The 18825-nt window shown below is 34.4% G+C and overlaps 2 protein-coding genes and 1 long non-coding RNA gene across 4 annotated transcripts; 2 read left to right on the top strand and 1 right to left on the bottom strand.

Annotated features, from left to right (window-relative positions):
- The first annotated feature begins 69 nt into the window (after positions 1–69).
- LOC149421260 (uncharacterized) lies at positions 70–2588 on the top strand. Of its 2 annotated transcripts, none has more exons than XR_016302639.1 (7): positions 70–272; positions 346–477; positions 597–858; positions 1358–1459; positions 1762–1894; positions 2001–2231; positions 2480–2588. It is a non-coding gene; the product is annotated as an uncharacterized LOC149421260 (long non-coding RNA). The 2 variants fall into 2 exon arrangements; XR_016302640.1 differs by having other exon boundaries at positions 1751–1894.
- A 1534-nt stretch (positions 2589–4122) lies between these two features.
- On the bottom strand, positions 4123–13325 carry LOC149421259 (uncharacterized). The gene is made up of 9 exons (XM_089635911.1): positions 13051–13325; positions 12486–12632; positions 11165–11317; positions 10799–10961; positions 8440–8675; positions 7758–7875; positions 6433–6626; positions 5975–6104; positions 4123–5216 (listed from the first exon to the last, which is right to left on the bottom strand). Exons 1-9 carry the CDS (start codon positions 13219–13221, stop codon positions 4807–4809), a joined length of 1722 nt encoding a protein of 573 aa, XP_089492037.1. The 5' UTR covers positions 13222–13325; the 3' UTR covers positions 4123–4806.
- Positions 13326–14783: 1458 nt separating this feature from the next.
- LOC149421258 (uncharacterized) lies at positions 14784–18303 on the top strand. The gene is made up of 3 exons (XM_089635447.1): positions 14784–15098; positions 17695–17862; positions 17978–18303. The coding sequence occupies exons 1-3, from the start codon at positions 14880–14882 to the stop codon at positions 18104–18106; spliced, it is 516 nt and encodes a 171-aa protein (XP_089491573.1). The 5' UTR covers positions 14784–14879; the 3' UTR covers positions 18107–18303.
- The last annotated feature ends 522 nt before the right edge of the window (positions 18304–18825 follow it).

The raw sequence follows: 18825 nt of genomic DNA, 5'->3' as shown, positions 1-18825 counted from the left end.
ACAAAATAACGCTATTTTCTCCATAGACAAAATTTAGGACTGTCAGCTGTCATTGCAGCACATCACAAATCTAAATAATAATATTTTTTCGAAGTCAAACATTTAAATGAATGGTTTATTAAACAATCGTTAAACTAGCTCCTAAGATGGATATACCATATGATAATTTTGCAAATATTTGTCGTGCATGCATGTCGTCGAAGTCAGTTTCGATTGAATCGATTTTTACACTGCATTTGGCTGAAATGTTCACGGAATGTACTTCTTTAAAGGTACAAAACATGTTAAAAATATTCGCAAGCTCTGAAATATACATTGTATATTACGCACTAATTGGCTTTAAAGGTTTCAGAGACTGACTTACTTCCACACGGACTGTGTACTGAATGTAAAAAACTATTAAAATCGTTTTACGATTTTCGATTGCTGTGTCACACATCAGATTCTTGGTTTACGTCTTATATTTCTTCGAATGAGGTAAAATGTTTTTCTTTTGGTTGTTCATTAAGTTAATTTCAATATTTTTAGCAATTTAGTACATCCTACAAACATGAGCTTATTTTAAATTATGGATCTAAAGATTTGTACTTTTGCAGATTTCCTTACTAGCGCAATGTGACTCTTCTCAAGTTAATGTTTCTAAGCAAGAAGAACCTTTGCCGAAAGCAAGCATCAAATTGGAAAATGAGGATTCAAATTCAATTAGCAATTGGACCTTACAGACAAATACTGTAGCAGATGATGAAGTACTAATGAGTGATGATTTAGTTGAAGCAAAGGACGAGCTAAATAAGAAGACATCAAAAGTAAAATTGCTGAAACCTCTACGAAAATGCCCTATTTGCCGGAAAACTTTTGGTAACCTTTCTATAAATATGTCCATTGAACTGAGGTGTATGTCTTTGTCTATATGATCTATTCTTATGAGGCTGCTAGCGTAGAAGTGGCGAAAACTCATAAATTCGTTTATTTCAAAACATATAAGTAGGATCAACCAAAAAGTGTTATTTCAATAAATTCCACATTTTTTGTTGCAACTTTAACTTGAATCACCAGTTTAAAATTCAAAATGAAATTATTTCAGCTCGTTATTTTTGTGGGTTATGTCTTTTTTGTACTGACCGGTTCATACAGGGAGTGCTAAATATTCTGGAATAGTTTCTAGACAATGTCAAGTGCCATGACAATGATGGTGGCTATTTTCAGCACTTTTGTATGCCTTCGTCGGCCAGATAAAGATGTCAGGATCTTTTTCTTCCAATATGAACAGGACAGCTAAATAGTGACACCATGACATGTGTAGTAAATTAATATTATATATTTTCGGGCGAATAACAAATTGTCATTTTCTTTTCAGCATACTTAAGATCATTTAAAAAACACCAAGAATTTTGCGGAAACACTTGTTCTGATACATCAGATACTAAAGACGACAAGCCAGCAACTTTTCTTTCGTGTGGTAAATTTATATATTATTCATGCATTTATTTTAATCTAATTTTGAGTGTTCAGTTACAGTTCAACAACTGAGTTCCAAAATGATCATTTTAATAGCCAAGTGGCTATTATTGTTTAAATATTTTCCTGCATTTGATTCCATTATCATCTTCCCATTTCCTATCTGGTTTGTGCTACTGCAGAGAACTCTGTCGATTTCAAGTCCAGCCTCCAGAGGCTGTGGACTTACTTCAGAGGTCTCTGTCGATTGCTAGTCCAGCCTCCATAGTCTGTGGACTTACTTTCAGTTCAGATTTTTTACAGGTTTATGCCTCGAACAATATGAAAGTTTAGAAATGCTGAATTATCATTTAGAAGCACATAAAATAGATAACATTTTTGTCTGCAAAATATGTGACTTTAAAGGCATAGATTGGGCAGATTTCTTGAGCCACAGGTAAAAATGTTACTACATATAATTAATTTTATGAAGTCTGAAGAATATGTTGATATTTTTATTATGCATATTTCAATTAATTAAACTTTTAAACAATTTTGAATAGATATAGTCATCAATCAGGTACCAAGACTATTCAAATACGATGTTGGGCTTGTACCAAAAGGTTCTCCAGTGTTGAAAGCCTGGAATTCCATGTGAGACGGATGCATTTAAACAAACTGCCAGGCCTTTGCAAAATCTGCCACAAAGAATTCATGAATATCAAAAACTGGAGAGCACATAAACTAATACATGCCGGGATCAAGCCAAATGAATGCAAAGTCTGTGGAAAGTGGTAAGAAAAATTAAAAGATTATTTTTCGACAACAAAAATATCTATGTAAAAATTGAATACAAGCATTAAGGACGGGTTGTTTAAAAAAATTTGACCAATTCATCAAATTTCAAAGTTAATTTTCAAGTTCTGTTGTTATATCATTGTGAGCAAGTTTCTTCATAAAACTGAAATTTGATGAATTGTTCAAATTCTGTGAAACAACCCGTCCTCATTATACATTATTCGCATCAGAATATTTCTTTCAGTTTTACCTACAAAAGATCTTTGGTTCTCCATTTGCGGTGCCACTCTGATGTCAAAAAGTATGTTTGCCATACTTGTGGAATAGCTTTCAAGTTTCATACGGGGTTAACGGTAAGTTTAATTTTATAATAGTATTTTTTATGTACTTGGTTTAACTTCTCAATCGCCGACACAAAATTTTGTGCGGTTCACAGCTGATTCTATTTTCGGAATAACTTAATTTTTTTTTTTTTTTAAATCATTTATTTGTAAATTGTACTGTCTTACCAGAGAATGTGTTTATATAATTATAAAAATAGTATATAATGTACCATAAGTAGTTTCCAGAGTAACTAGTTATATTCAGAGAAATATATATTTTTTTTTAATCATTGAAGACAATACATATTAGCGATTCTCAAATAAAAATCTGGTAATTATTCGGGATCGTTAACCATGCTTAATAAGATTTATTTTTAAATAAAACCTTCTGATTTACCTTAATTACTATAAAAGCCAACTATCTGCATTTGGGAAATTTTTAATTTTAACATTCTAATTTTTAATCAAGTAAAATGAAAATTTGCTTTTGTTGTATGGGATGACAGACATATACAATAATTTCTGTAATTGGTATTTTCTTATGTTGGTACTCCTAATACATATGAGTGGCTAGAAGAGACGTTATTACCATTTTCTCTATGCATATTAGGTAGGCACTATTTTGGCAGAACTCTGAAAATTTTTTGAAATATTAAATTATCTAATGTAAAACTAAAAACTTTTAAAAATGGCTAACCTTACGTTTTTTCGTCTAAACACTGAACTAAAATTACTGATGATAAAAAACACATTTTATTAGACAAAGACAAATGTATTATTAACATTATTGTTACCTTCTTTTTTGTCATTTCATATAAAAGTAATTAATTAAAAAAAAATCATAATTTTGTCTAATTGCTGTCGGAACCTTTGTTTTCATAAAGGTGTACACTTTAATTCTTCTGTGGTTAATTTCTGGATTTGAATATACAGGTTGGTGTTTTCTCTTTCTAAAGCTGTTTAGATCCATATGAGACTTTATAAGACTTATGATATGTGTTGTTCCTAAAAGCGAACAAATTAACCTGAGGAATTAAACATTCAACTATTATGGTATTTTCCTAACAGAGTCACCAGTTCCGAATGCACAGCGATGTTCAGTCAATGATATGCTACCACTGCGGCAAAACTTTCAAAAACAGTGAGACTCTCCGGGAACATCTCCTTAGGGTGACCAGCACAAAAGACTTTGAATGTGCCGAGTGCAACAAGAAGTACCGGAGCCAAAAGGAACTAGAGAACCACACCAAATGGCACTCGCAGTTGAAACCGTTCCAATGCTCTCAATGTGGGAAAGGTTACAAGTCCAGCAACCATTTGAATAATCACATGAGACAGCACACGGGGGAACGGCCTTATCGTTGTGATATTTGCCCCAGTTCCTTCATGACCTCCAGCGTTCTAAAGAAGCACAAAATGATTCATAGTGGAGAAAAGCCACACATCTGCCAGGTTTGCAGGAAAGGATTTATTGAGAAGTCCAATCTTAAAAATCACTTGAGAACACACAAACAGTTTTTGGAAATGCATTCTTCTAAACCACTATTTTAAATATTTACAAGAATGTAATAATTTGTAGGTATGTTATGTTTATACATTTAAGACTGTGTGGCAGAGCGGTTAGTTTCTTAGCTCTGGATCCAGAGGTTGCGAGTTTGAAACCCGGCAGGGAAAATAAGTTTTAATTAGTGTATATGGATTATTTCACATAAAATTTAATTAAAATAATATTACAATTTGTAGTACATTTACACCTCATTCCAGTGTTTCTCAGTATCCCCTTGTGAAAGGCCTCCATTCAAAATCGAAATATAGCTTTAAATGGCTGCACTGATGATGGACACTTGACACTGTCCGAAATGCTGGCAAGGAGGAAGCGCAGAGTGGCATAATAACCCAAAAACTAACAAACGGTGCCATAGTCCCACTGACTTTGGGAAGTTACTCTTGTGCAGTATTATTGTTAAGTATTATATTATGTTTACGGTCAACTAAAAAATGTGGAGATTGGATAAGACAAAGATTGAACAAAATCGTGTAGCTCCAAATATATTTTATTTTTAGTTCATTTTCTTATTTTATACAGTTAGTTGCTTGCTTGCAATGCGCTCGGGCCATCACTTATACAGTTAGTTGCTTGCTTGCAATGCGCTCCAGCAGTCACTTATACAATTAGTTGCTTGCTTGCAATGCGCTCGAGCCATCACTTATAAATTAAATATACATAACAATATAATATGATATGTACTTACAAAAAGTATTCCTTTAACCTTGGAATAGGTTTTCTTTCACCAGGCAATTTGTAAATGAATCTAGATAAAAGTCCACTGGCTACAACTACTCTAGCTTTTCTGTCAAATGTGTGTCTATTCCCATTGGGAAAGTTATGAAGATAAGGAGATTCAACTTGTACAGCTTCTCTTGGTCTTGTTATCAAGGGGCGACAGCCTGCAAAACTAAAGTATATGGAGCGGGAATACTTATTGATTAAGTTGTTAGAAACATCAAATATGACTTCAGGGGGGAAGTTGTTTTCTTTTTTTACAGGGAAGTATTGCAGTGAACGACATTTAGGTTTCTTTTTTGAAGCTTTGGGAGGCGAGTACGGAGCTTCGTCAAAGTCTTCCTTTATGGTCACTGGAGGCTCTTCAATTTTCTCTGAAATATTCAACAAAATGTCATAAATTTTAACCTTATTTAATTATAAATTTTTATTGGTTTAATTAATATATCATTGAAGAAGAAGATAAAACTAACAAATCTAAACGAAACAGAAAACCAAAAAGAAAAGGGTCACAACTAGGAATCGAACCCACAATCTCTTGTCTTACCAGGACAGCTTCTTAACCACTCGACCATTGATAGTGATAGACCTAGTTATTAAACGTCATATTTGTCGAACTTACATTTCAAATTCAGAATTAACAATATTGTCTTGCAACTATTTTTTTTCCCATATTTTTGTCAGCTACCTTTTTTAAGGAGCCACAAATTTCTGCTGAATTGTTTTGTAACCTAGATAGTGTTTCGGATAAACGTATCCGATTTTTATTTATATGAAAAAACTACTTGCAAGATAATATTATTAATTCTGAATTTGAAATATGAGATCGTCAAATATGACGTTTATTAATTAGGTCCCATTGGTCAGGTGGTTAATTCGCTGTCCCAGAAAGACAAGAGACCCAGGGTTCGATTCCTAGTTGTGACCGTTATCTTTTTATTTTCTGTATCTTGTTCTTATTCATATTTCATAAATTTAATTTTTTTAGTTATACATATTTTAATAGATAAAAAAGCTCGTGGAGTTGATTCCGGTTTTCGACATTTTTTTCTCGAAATTGAACACAACAAGACTACAAATCAAATAATACTATATGATAACAATACATGTACATAGTTATGTTACTAAATACCTGGACAAAGGCAGTGTATTCTATGAGGAATCAATGCATCTCCCAGCATCTCGTACAGCATTTCATCAATAAATGCCATTTCAGAATTAAATTTATTCAGAAATGGCCTGAGAAATACATATGCAGCATTCTGAAATAAATTATTGTTAAAGAAAGATTACAAAATGAACCAAATCCAATCTCTTACAAAACACTCATGAATAACACACAAAGGCGCTGATCCTAAGAAGAATCGTTTTAGTATCACAACAAATTGGTGTCTGGCAGACGGGCTAAGTCAATAAAGAGATACAAAAAATCGCTCAAAGAGGCTAACAAAAGAGTTTTTGTGAGGGTAAACTTAGGTGGATGGACAGCACAAGGAACTGGAGGGAAATAGCAGAAGTCGAGGCAATAACTAGAGATGACCAGGTCTCTTTAAAGGTTACAGTGCCGATGATGTCACTCAAAATATTTACCAGCAAAGCTTCGTACATCCCCGGGCAGAAGATTTTAACATTTTCTCCGCTGACGATGGCTTCAATCATCCCAAGATGAGAGAATAGTCCGTCCACCAGGGCTTGTCTTCCCAAGGCAGCGAGGCAACTCACAAGTTGGGCAGATAACCTTTCTTCAACTCCTTGGGCCAAATAGTCTAGAACTATACTTCTTCCTGAAAAATATATTAATTTATTAGCTGTACAACGCCAAGCTTTGCTGTGGCTCAGTCTGCTTGTGCAGATAGAAAAACAATAGCGCATGTGGTTTTTACGTCCAACTGATGGCGCTGTTTTTCAAAAAATAATGTTTTTACCTCTCAATAGTGACATCTACATAATATGTGTATATAAAAATACAAGCATATTCAAAGGCAACAATAGCGCATATGTGTCAAAAATTCAAAGCAATCGGTGAAGAATTTTCGGAGATTTAAGATTTTGAACAAACGAACATTTACATTTTTATTTATATAGATTAATGCCAATATTTTTTTTTGTTTTTATAATATAGAAACAAACCGTACATGATTTACAGAGATGAAACAATATACAGGAATAAGATACTTCATGTTGGGTACCTATGATATGTTTCCTTGTAATGTCTGCTAATATTAGATACTAGAGAAAATTCTGCGTTACATCAATGTTTATATAAAGACGAGTGTGTGTGGCGAGCGGCATGGATTTCATTTTTATACAAATCAACAGTTTTATTCCAAGATTGGATTATTTAGATTTTACTTTCAAAAGAAGAGGAATGTCACTGTCTACTTGAGATTTCGAAAAATCACCGTCACCCCCATTTCCTACCCCTAAAAGCAGAATTGATAATACTTCTTGGTTAAACCTTGCACACTTGACGTTCAAAATAAGAGGAAAATTACTATCTACATCTGATTTCGAAAAACCCAGGCAACGGCAGGTATTTCAGCTAGTCGTAAATAAAAACTTTAAAATCCATAAAAGACAGTTTCACAGTAAAATTGATGAAAATATTTATCCTAGCTTTTGGCTGTCTTCCCAGAGGTTGGAGGTTAAAAGCTCAGAAAAATGACATAGGATTGCTTCGTTTCAGAGTGGAAGTATCTCCCTTGAGAGAATCCCAGAATCAAAACTTTGCTTTAGTTACTACATACATTAATAGGATCTGAAACGTTGGATAGTTGCCATCCCCTTTCTCCATACCAATTTATGTAATACATATTACCCAATTTGGCGTGCTATAGTCCCACTTACTCCAGGCAGTTGAACTCTTGTGTGGTAACTAAACAGCATAAAAAACTACAGTATTATCAAAATCTTACCTATGTGAGCCAATTGCGGCCACGTATTTGTTATGGCTGACATCATTCGACACATTTGTTCTGACAAGGTACTCTCAGTCAAAACGTTAGACACTAATATGGGAAAAAGTCGCTGCAGCTGAAATCGGAGAATCAAAGTTAGAAGAAATATATAAATTACTACATAATGAAAATATTAAACAGAACACAAACATAATCTTCTGACATACAGATCTCGGATTATTCCACCCCCTTATAACCTACAAGTAATATTACTTTTTTTACATTAATCCCACAGGCCTCCCCTGGAGGCCTGGAGGAAAATAATTTCCCTCAGGGCCTGTCATCTTTGGGGATGCTGTGTGGAGTGTCTTTTTAAGGAAATGAAGGAGAAGAAGTTCTGGGAAGGAAAAAGGTATGAGGGGTGGGTAGGAATCTAGGGATCAATTTTGTTCCTTCCCAGAACATCCTCTCCTTCCTTTCCCTAAAATGACCCTCCACACAGCATCCCCAAAAATTATATAAGCCGTGAGGGAAATTATTTCCCTTAGGGCCTTTTGTGTGGGGTTAATGTAAAATAAAAAGATTGAATTCATTTATTTCGAAAAAATAGCGTTTTATTAATATAATGGAGTTAATGGACCCAAGACAGTTGAAAAAACAGACATTCTAAGAATAGTGTTCATGTGACAAAAATAGTTACTTGTAAAGTGACATCTGTATCGGCACAGCAAGGATTTATGAGCAGGGCTTCCAGCATATTGAGTGCCTGATGATGTAGGAGCTGGTGGGCAGTCGGAGCCAGTACGGGAATGGACTCCTCGCTCAGTACGAGGATTGAGAGGTTCATGAAATTAGGCACAACGGGCCCAATATGGGTGTTGGTGCTCAGATCATTCAGGGCTACCCGCACGAGGTGTTTGTTATTGCTTAGCACAGCTAAAAATAGACAAAATGTTAGCCACAGTCATAAAAGTGATACTTTATTCACAACATAAGTTTTGTACTTTTAGTTTTTTTTTACATGCTTTTCGACTACCACACTAGACACATGCCCATATTGTTAGGTAGTTAGGTGGTAGTTGAAATTTGTGTGTGTAATTATGTATTACATAATACCTGTTAATGCCTGTGACAGACCATGCTATACTTTCATGGCTTGGCCTATTTCAGCACATTGTTCGTCCAATATGTTGGAATAGGCCAAGCCACAAGAGTATAGCGCAAGTGTGTGAGCTCCATAATTGTTAAATATACTATTTTGTTAACTCCTCGGGCCTATTCTATATTTCCTTATGTATCCGGAAACGAAAAAATGTTTTGTGAAGGTGATGAAATACGCTTTCAAATTTCATCACTATAAATAGACATATTTTTTGAAATATTAAAATTTTCAATGCAAACATAAACAATAAATAATAATGGCTCACTTTGACACACTCACATGACCTTCAAAACATGAGGAAAGTCACTGTCTAAATGAAAGTTCGTAAACCTCTGCGTGAAGCCCGGCAATACAAGGGAATTCAGCTAGTCTCTAAATAGTATAAAATAAAGTTGCTTTCCGCATCTATCTGTTTGTGTGCTTAGTTCTTCTAAACTACGTAATGGATTTTGATAGGATTTTCAGTATCATTTAGAATATTTCTTCCGGAAGGTCTATATGTATACATAACACAAGCATATTACATTTGTAGAAAGTAGAGAAAAGTCGATGTTTTGAAATCAAGTCGTAAAATAAATATTTTCAGGTGCTTACATTGCCAACCCTGGCTAAACCTTATGTAAAATAATGTAAAACAAAATTGTACATCTTAAAAAGGGGTACAGAAAAGTCCGCGATGGTATATCGTCGTTCTAGTTTGTTTTTGTCCAACAGACCATTTTTGGCGAAATTGAGTTAAGTATGCAGTTGTTCTCCGAAAGCATTTATTTATACAATACAAGTGAAAAAAAAGATTAAAAAATATTTTTAGTGTGTTTTCAAGACAAGTTTGTCTTATTCCACCAAAATTAAATCAATATTCCGAGCTTGTTTATCTAACTCTATGTCCTACATTCAAATTAAAAACGTGTTTTTGCGTAATTTTAAACATTTGGAACGAATTTTACTTAAAAATAATAAATTCATTACTTTAAATCATTTTAATAAGCTTAGAATCAGCTAATTTCATTGTATATGCGTTTTTCGTAAAAAAAAACTATGAAGCCCTATTTCTCCCGATTTACGTTTTGGTCTGTTGGACAAAAACGAACTAGAGCGACGATATGTCTATCTCCTAAGGATAACTCCCAACAACGCCGGGTACACATCAGCTAGTTTGATATAAATAAGGGATAGGAAACGTTGCATACAAGTACCAGAGGTTACAATTAGATAATTTAGAAATAAGATAATGTGAATTAAATCTATTTCTATTAAGAAGGGTGTCTAGTCACAAACTATTCAATATAAAGATAAACTAACATAATGTAGAGTGATTGTTAAGATGCGTTGTTATATACTATTGTTATATTGTGTAAAATTATTATTGTTTTGGATTTTGATATAATAGAATATTTATAATATAATCCGAACTAATGAAAAATAACATCTATTCAGACTTGCGAAGCATTTGGATTATAGTATGTTAGTTAAATTAAAGAAGACTGCTCATCCCCGGTTTTTTCGTAACCACAGATAAACATATCGTTGGCTGTCTGTATGAGAGAGAGGTCGTTTGGCAGTTCGGATTACAACCACGTTTGGATTACAACCATGTTCGGATTACAACCACGTTCGGATTAGAACCACGTTCGGATTACAACCACGTTCGGATTAGAACCACGTTCGGATTAGAACCACGTTCGGATAACAACCACGTTCGGATTACAACCACGTTCGGATTACAACCACGTTCGGATTACAACCACGTTTGGATTACAACCACGTTCGGATTACAACCACGTTCGAATTACAACCACTTTCGGATTACAACCACGTTCAGATTACAACCACGTTCGGATTAGCCTGGGTACGGATTATCAAGGCTCTACTGTATACATAATTTCTTTTCACATACCCTTTGACATCTTAGTGTAATAATTCTGCAGGGTTGTACTTATAACATTATTTCCCGAAATGTTCTTATTATCCGTGATCCAAAGAGTTGACAGACTTGGCGGAGTAACAGTTATAAAAGACTGTTCTTGTGTTGCCACGGTCATAATGTCCAGCACGGGATCCTATAAAATGAATTCTTATTTAAAAACATGCATCACTTCGCAAAATACAATAAGTTTTTAAGAAAGTGAAAGACAAAGCATTTTGATAAATGAAATATCCAACTTGTATAAATAATTGAATTAGGCCTTATGTGACAAAACTATTAGAGCTATCGATACAGAAAAATGAGCACCAAGAGAAATAAAATATGATGTTATCTTACCAAAGTAGTGCAGAGGTCAGAGTCTCCAACGGGAGTCCACTGGGGCAGCGAGGGACCAAGAACCGGCTCCGTGTCCATCAACTTCAGAACGGTGTTTACATCATCCACATCCAGCTTTTGGATTTTAGAGTTTCTAGCGTGCAGCGCGATATTCTGAAATATTTTTTAAAAAGTAGTAAGACCATTGAAACGCATTGACTTTTAATAAATTTTGTGTATTTTGCCAAAAAAATGTAATAAAAGTGTTTAAATCTTAGCTCTTCATACAGCACATCGCAGTCCATTTAAAGACAGGAATAATTTTCACTTACTACGCAGTGCATTTATCTATGTGTAAATAAATTACTACTATTCTTTGCTTAAATTTTAAATGTAAAACTGTGTTTCATCATCGCTATGGAATATTCACTTAAACATATGGGACGGCGATATACGATGTTAAGCAAATATAAGAGAGACGGAATGCGTGCTAAATGAGCTAGAACCAAAAAGTACTGAGTCAGTGGCAACCAGTGGTGGCTCGTGACTTTTGTGTGCACTTGAGTGCTAATATTACAAAAAAGGCATCATTGATGTTGTTGTAGTTGAAAACGTCTTCTTTTTTTTCGATAAATCAGTTTTTGAATGAAGATTTTCAGGAAAACCGTGTGGCGCACAACCAAACTGAAATTTCCTGAAAATCTTCATGCGAAAAAAGCGTTGATTTTTTCAAATTTCACTCTTATCACACAACATTGATTTCCATTCAAATCTACATGGAAGGCCTTTTTCAGCGTTCCTTTTTACTAGAGCAGTGGTTCCCAATTTTTTCTGAGTTACCCTTCGAGAATGAGCCCAAACTCGTGTACCCCCTGTAGCCAAAATGACCATACCGCACAGTGTCCGTACAGTGCGTGCGCACTGCGCATATCTCTTCAAAATAAGTTACGTACCCCTGGGGTTATGCGTATCACTAATTGGGAACCACTATTAGAGGTTCCAGAGTCGTTCATAATAATTAAGTAATTACATAAGACGTGAACGATGAAGGAGATAAACAATCGGTTTTACTTATATACACAGTCATTGGGAAAGTGGCGGGACCCCCATGTTCTTCTTTCTCCTACAGCGTAAAAGAATTATTTTTTGCATAGATACTGAAATGTTGGTTTTGAATTGATTAATCTTAAGATGGAACAGGTTGCGTTAGGTTCCGTTCGGTTGATAAAGAAAGGAATGGTTGAGCAATATTAGGAGAATAGTCTTACTTCTAACAGTCTCAATAATATGTAACTGCTCAAGAAAAACATTAGTGCAGACTTAGTACAGAGAGGTGACTTACGTGAATCAACTGGCGAAGTTTGAAGCTCACATCTTCAGCCAAGTTGGTGCACACTTCAGGCGAGAGCGGCTCCGAGAGGACCTGCTCCCCCATACATTGCACCGACTCCGGACTAATCCCCGCAAATTTTCCATGAGACAAACTGTCCTAAAATCATAATAAAAAAGGTTATTAAAAAACTGTACCTTTTTTTAATCAATACTAAAGGCATACCGCTGATGGATTCATATTAACCACACTCTATTTCTCGTAAACGGCAGATGTATCAGAAAGATAGATTACAAAGGAGTTCTCAGCGGCACTACTTCACTTATGTTGAAAAGGAATTCATTCAATAAGAAATCAGTCCAACCCGCCAGTTCGGAGATCTACACATTGTAGTATAGATCACAACACTGCCCACCATGACACAGTGAAGTAATCATTCAATCCACAATTCCATGTCGTTCATTCATCACTTCTTTTCGTACTACTTTCACATTTTTTTACATAAAAACCGGAATGTGGTTCCAAAAATTTCTATCAAACGACAGAGACATGAAAAACATTCAAATAATCAGAATACCTTTTCATTCAAAGGAGGAGTATCACATTGACTGGAGGCCCCCGATTCGCCGGATGGCGCAGATCTCTTTTTGTCTCTATCTCTACTGTGACTCGACTTCCTGGTGTGCGATTTACTACTGCTAGAGTTGACATTACTACTCGAGTTAGAAGAGGGTGGTTTCGTTTTCATTGTTATGGTTTTAATACAAAAATAACCAAATAAAACACTTCTGCGACATCTGTCAAAGTCAAACACGAAAACACAAGCAGCGAAGGAAAACCACAAATAAACAGGAAAACTGAAAACAAAGACAAGAACTAGAAACTTGAAGGAAAAAAATAACGCTACCATAAACAATACAAAACTTTTTAATTATAGGTACTTTTCCGTCAACAAACGCTCAATATTAATAGCGGAATAAGGTCACCAGTACTCATTAATTCAATCTTATATTCCTGTCAAGCCCTAATTTCGCTAATACACTTCCGTGAATAAAAAAACATTTCTTTCAAAATTAAACTTTTTTCGTGTAGTGATCACATCAAAAGTGCATAGGTTCCTATTTTTATAATTTTGTAATATCTGCTATAATGTCTCCTATTACTGTACCAGACTTGTACCGTCTATTTTAGTCACTACTCTTCCAGAATCGTCTGTTTGTATGTTTGTTTACTCTAAAACTCTACTTTGGTCATTTCGTTGTTGAACAGGAACTGTTCAAACATTAATTCTCGCAAATTAAAGAAATAATATGGCCATATTTTAATATTAAATATAGATATTGAACATGGGTTGAAAACGATTTTTTTCGAAAATGTTTTTTTGAGAATTGAACACATTGTCAGGAGATTGAACAATTTGGCTCTCATAACGTTCAGTTCTTTTTTGTTCAACTCACTAAATAGTGATCATTTCTATGTGCAGGGTGATTTTCAGATTTGAAACAATCTACTTTTATCTCGTAGACTTAAACAAATACCCTCGATATAATTTTTCACGAAAATGGCGATATAGAAATCTATAAGAGAAAGTATTATTATCATTATTATGTAAATTTGAAAACGTTGAATTCTAGTACATGCTTTTAAGTTGACTGAGCATAGCGAAGTCTTGTTTTAACTCAACCATTTTGTATTTCTTCTTTATGTAAATTTGTTTGTAAGTTCAGTTTCCGGTTCAAAATGGTGGCCGTTTTAATGGTTCAGTAAAAATTATTTTTTCAAAATATGATTTAAGATTTTCACGGCCAAAAGTATTTTTTTTATTTGTTTTTGGGGTGTTATGCCGTGTTGCGCTAACTCCTTCTCTAGCCAACGTTTCGGACAACGTTACAGTGTCCATCATCGGGGCAGATGTGTCTCACATTGGCAACGTTGGCTATAAGAGGAGTTAGCGCAACACGGCATAACACCCCAAAAACAAATTTCAAATGTTTTTTCAATGTTTAATTAACCCAAACTAAGAACCTAATTTTCTATTTTGTACTTGTAAATAGTTTTTTATTTTTATTTTAGTACATAATTGATAAAACAAAGTGTTATTTCCATAATCCGTGCCTAAAAGTACGACGCTTAAGATAATAATTACCACGTATTTGATTTTTACTAATCATAGGTAATGATTTTATCAGTTAAAATACTTTTTTACAAAATACAAAACAACAGAAAAAATCTAATAAATATTTATTTCAATGGGTATTATTATGGGAACATGGCAACGTGAGTAGTTTATTTATGAAGGCAACATTCACAAACCTGTCAAACTGTCAGCGTATGTGTCAGAGTGTCAAAAAGTGTAAAATCGTATTTATTTTCGCAATCTAAACGATTCTCTCGAATTAATACATCATGGTTAACGAGGGATCCCCAGACCCTCCAGAAATTCTCCAGGAAGAGCTCACTCCTCCTCTATGCAGTGTTATAGATTTCAGACAGCAAGTTGTGGATAGTGATGATGAAGTGCAAGAAAACAACTATGATGGTTACGCTCCTCTCCCTTTAGGACCAACCGACGACAACGAATTAATCCCTTGGAATGGCTCCCTGGACTCGAGTGACGATGAAGAAGTATTCATAGTTTATCTATCTTTAAAATGTTACTCTGCAATATAGATCACCTCCTAACTAAGTATTACGAAAAAGAAATTCCTCAGTATGTTTCATTCGACCCAATTTAAAATCTGCCTTGCAAAATCGTATTAACCTCACTAAAAATGAATACTCATTCTGCAAAGATTTCGGATAACATTCGCAATTTAGATTGTTTTGATATGTTTAGGTATTCCATTCAATTTCTTTGGCAATGATAAAGGATACAAAAAATTGGTAATGGAATTCCGCTATATGCAAAGGCTCTTTAAAAAAACAACACTCATTTCCACTTAAATATCGAATGGAGACAACTATTTAGGTCGGGGGTTTAAGTAAACATGCACAAAATAGGTTTTTAGTTTGAGTTATTTTAATAATTTGTGCGTATTTCCTAACCTTCAAACCTAACTTCGATTGAGATAAAATGAAACTTTAATGCATATTTTACCATCTCCCACCATATAAATAGTTATTTCTTGTAGTAATTAAGTTGAAACCAAGTGCTTTTTATAATTTTTTTGTGTATTAAGCGTGCAGCGGAATTCACAAGATTAATCAAAATATTAATAGCAGAGTACATTCAGAGTAACTGGACACACTTAACTCTTTGCACGCGGCCGTATCAACTGTTGTTACGGCAAAAAGTCTATACTCACACGCGGCTGTATCAACAGTTGATACGGCAACTTTGACGGCCGATATTCCCGCTCTCTTTCGTCATAAATGTATTTCTTGCTCACTTGGACATTTGTAGAACTATCACGATGCTGACATCTACAAGAATTTCTCAAAAATAAAATTGTATTTCATAAAAAAAGATCGATAACCAAGTGCGTCTCTTCGCGCCTTTTAGTCCTTTAGTTTACATTTTTGTCAACGGATGGCGTTAGTACTAGTTTGTCATTCACAACTTTTCATAACTAAGAATGATAAGTGATCATGGTGTCCCACTTGTGTCTATAAACACAGTGGCCTAAGTACACACACACCGAGAGTGGTTTATTTATGACGCCGAGTGAATGGCGGGACCACATTCAAAAGATACGGTACGTCTTTGTATGAAATTTTATGTTTTTGTTTTTATAAACATCTAAGAGTTTTGACACACAAGGATTTGTTTTCATATTGTGGAGATTAATCTGTTCTGTCTATATAGTCCAATAAATCATGCCAGAATGCTATAATTTGACATTTAATTGCATGCATAGGTATTTGAAAATATGTACCGCGTACGGGTATAGATAAAACGGAGCAAATTAACGCGTTCAAAAGGTTAATACGATTTTTTTTAAACAACATTTATTTACGATTCACCTTAATTATTGTAAAAAACAACTATTTACGTTGGGGGAGATGGAAAAAAATTCATTAAAATTTCAAATATTTCGTGTGATTTGACTGTTTCGTTCTTGTTTGATGTGTTCATATTAAGCCTGTCCAGAAATTTTGAAATTTAACTCACAAATTAAGTAGAAATCAAGTCTATAAGTAAAGTTTCTTTACTCTGCTTACTTCAATATGCATTTTTTTTTGCATATTTAACTTAATTAAAAAACTTCAAGAAACAGCTATTTACGTCGAGAGAGATGGTAAAAGATAATTGTGACACTACAAATCTAACAAGGCCATCTCCATTATAAATGCAACAGAGTGAAAGAATTTTTTTCTTCGCGGGGTTAATTTAACCTTTGAGAACGTATCACGCTATTTTAAAATCATACATTACTCGAGAAATACGATTTTAGGGCGGCTTAATCATGTCAAATCCTTAATAAACGAGATATTATAGTTTTTAGTTTTGAGTTGGTCATGTTTGATTTGTATCATCTGGAGATGGCCCGGTTTGGAGATAACTATTTTTGTTTCATGCTCTAATACTCTGGTTATGTTTACAGGAAAACAGGGTTGTGCCAAGATACACTTTTATACTATTGGAAAACTGCTTATTTATTCAAATAATCGAAAAAAATTCGTGTATGTAGTACACGAAACTTTACACTGCATAATTTCAAAGTTCAAAATTTCTCTTGTCAAAATATCTTTTGCCGCCATGTTGGATTTTGTTATTATGAAGTGAAGTTTGTCAAAAAGTTTCGCTTCTAAATAAAAACCCACCAATTATTTAATTAACCAAAACTAAGAACCTAGTAACCTATTTTGGTCAAGTTTTTCCATCTCCTCTGGTGTAATTTGTTGTTTCTTGTAACTATAATGTCTATACTTGATACGCGCTTCATGTTCTGCTTGCATGACATGTAGTCAAGCTTTTCGGAGCCAGTGGGAATATGGCATCCCTGATTGGGGTATTCTTATTTATTTTAATAATCAATAATTGGTCACCTCGTCGTTTAGTCATCTTTCAATAACCTCAAGGATCATTGCACAAGATTGTCTATTCTGAAAAAAAAATGTTTATTCAACTCTCAAAGTTTTCAATGCCAGTTTCTGGCCTCTGGCAGGTCATTCCAAGAATGTGATCAAATGCTCTGTCCCCAAACTTTGCACATTCGTACGAGAGGGTTCGGCCAGTCTGTTTGACTTTTATTTTTGATGTAGGTATTTTGCATTTTAGGCTGATGAACCTCCTCAGCCAATGGACATAGCTGAAGAGAGCTCAGATAAAGTCACCAATGAATATGTTCCCCCGATTGAGACAGTTGATAGAGAAATATCCAGAGAACTTTGGACAAGAACGAGGAATTTCGCTAACATCGAAATGGATTCAGACAAAGCTCAAGAGGTAACATAATACATAGTAAAACCTTTCCACAAAACTATTTGATATTTCCTAATACATATTCTTTTTGCTATACATTTATCTTTCGGTTCTATTTCTAATGAAGTATCTTCTGTAGGTTATGACAGCCATGGCCAACTTTAGTCTACCAACTTCTTCATTCCCGGAGTGGGCGCACAGCATCTCTGAAGATGAATGGAAGCAGCAGCTCGCAGATAGGATAACTGTCATTCAAGAAAACAGATAGTTCTTTTTTAAGTTTTTATTTTTTTATAGAATAAGTCATAGTAATTAATATCTGGTTTTAAAAAATGTAAGTAATAGTCATAAAAGATTCGCCACAGAAAAATGTCTATTCCCTAATTTATCTACTGCGACATTCTCATCTATTCTGTGATCTATTTCGTAGAATCTATCATAGATTAGTGAGAACAGACTTTCTATGCTATATGATGCCCAATGGAAACAGAAACCTAATGTTGAATCATTAACTTTCATTCTATTCTATATAGAATTGACCATAGAGTAGGATTATGTGAACCATGGACCTAAAAAGCCCTTGACAGAGCATTAGTGCGATTTTGTATTAATTGCATTGAAGCTAAATTGCCTGGCAGCCATCTTGTATGACTACTTTTGAACTGATTTGTATGCAAATAAAGGCAATTTTTTTTTTGTTTGGGGTATTTGATGAGACAAGGAGTGGGATACGTCATTAAAAATTTAAGTAGGTTTTGACTTTTTTCATAAATCTTCCACCTCACCCCGCTGCTTCTTATTGCTCTCGAATTGCACAAATCCAGGGCTTTTTGGGTCCATGGTGTGAACATGGCAGTTGCTAAGCGAAGACTGCACAATGCAGTAAAATCTATGGTTATGTTAAATATAAAAGTCAGTATCCAGCCTCAATGATGTGTGAATTCCAACAATTGAATTGTGACAATTCCTTTCCATTTTCAAACACTT

The sequence above is a fragment of the Hesperophylax consimilis genome, chromosome 9, assembly GCF_061612785.1.
Source record: "Hesperophylax consimilis isolate HC1 chromosome 9, BYU_Hcon_1.0, whole genome shotgun sequence".
Classification (NCBI taxonomy): domain Eukaryota; kingdom Metazoa; phylum Arthropoda; class Insecta; order Trichoptera; family Limnephilidae; genus Hesperophylax; species Hesperophylax consimilis.
Note: the sequence above shows the minus strand (reverse complement) of the source record. Positions and strands in the feature narration are given on the sequence as shown.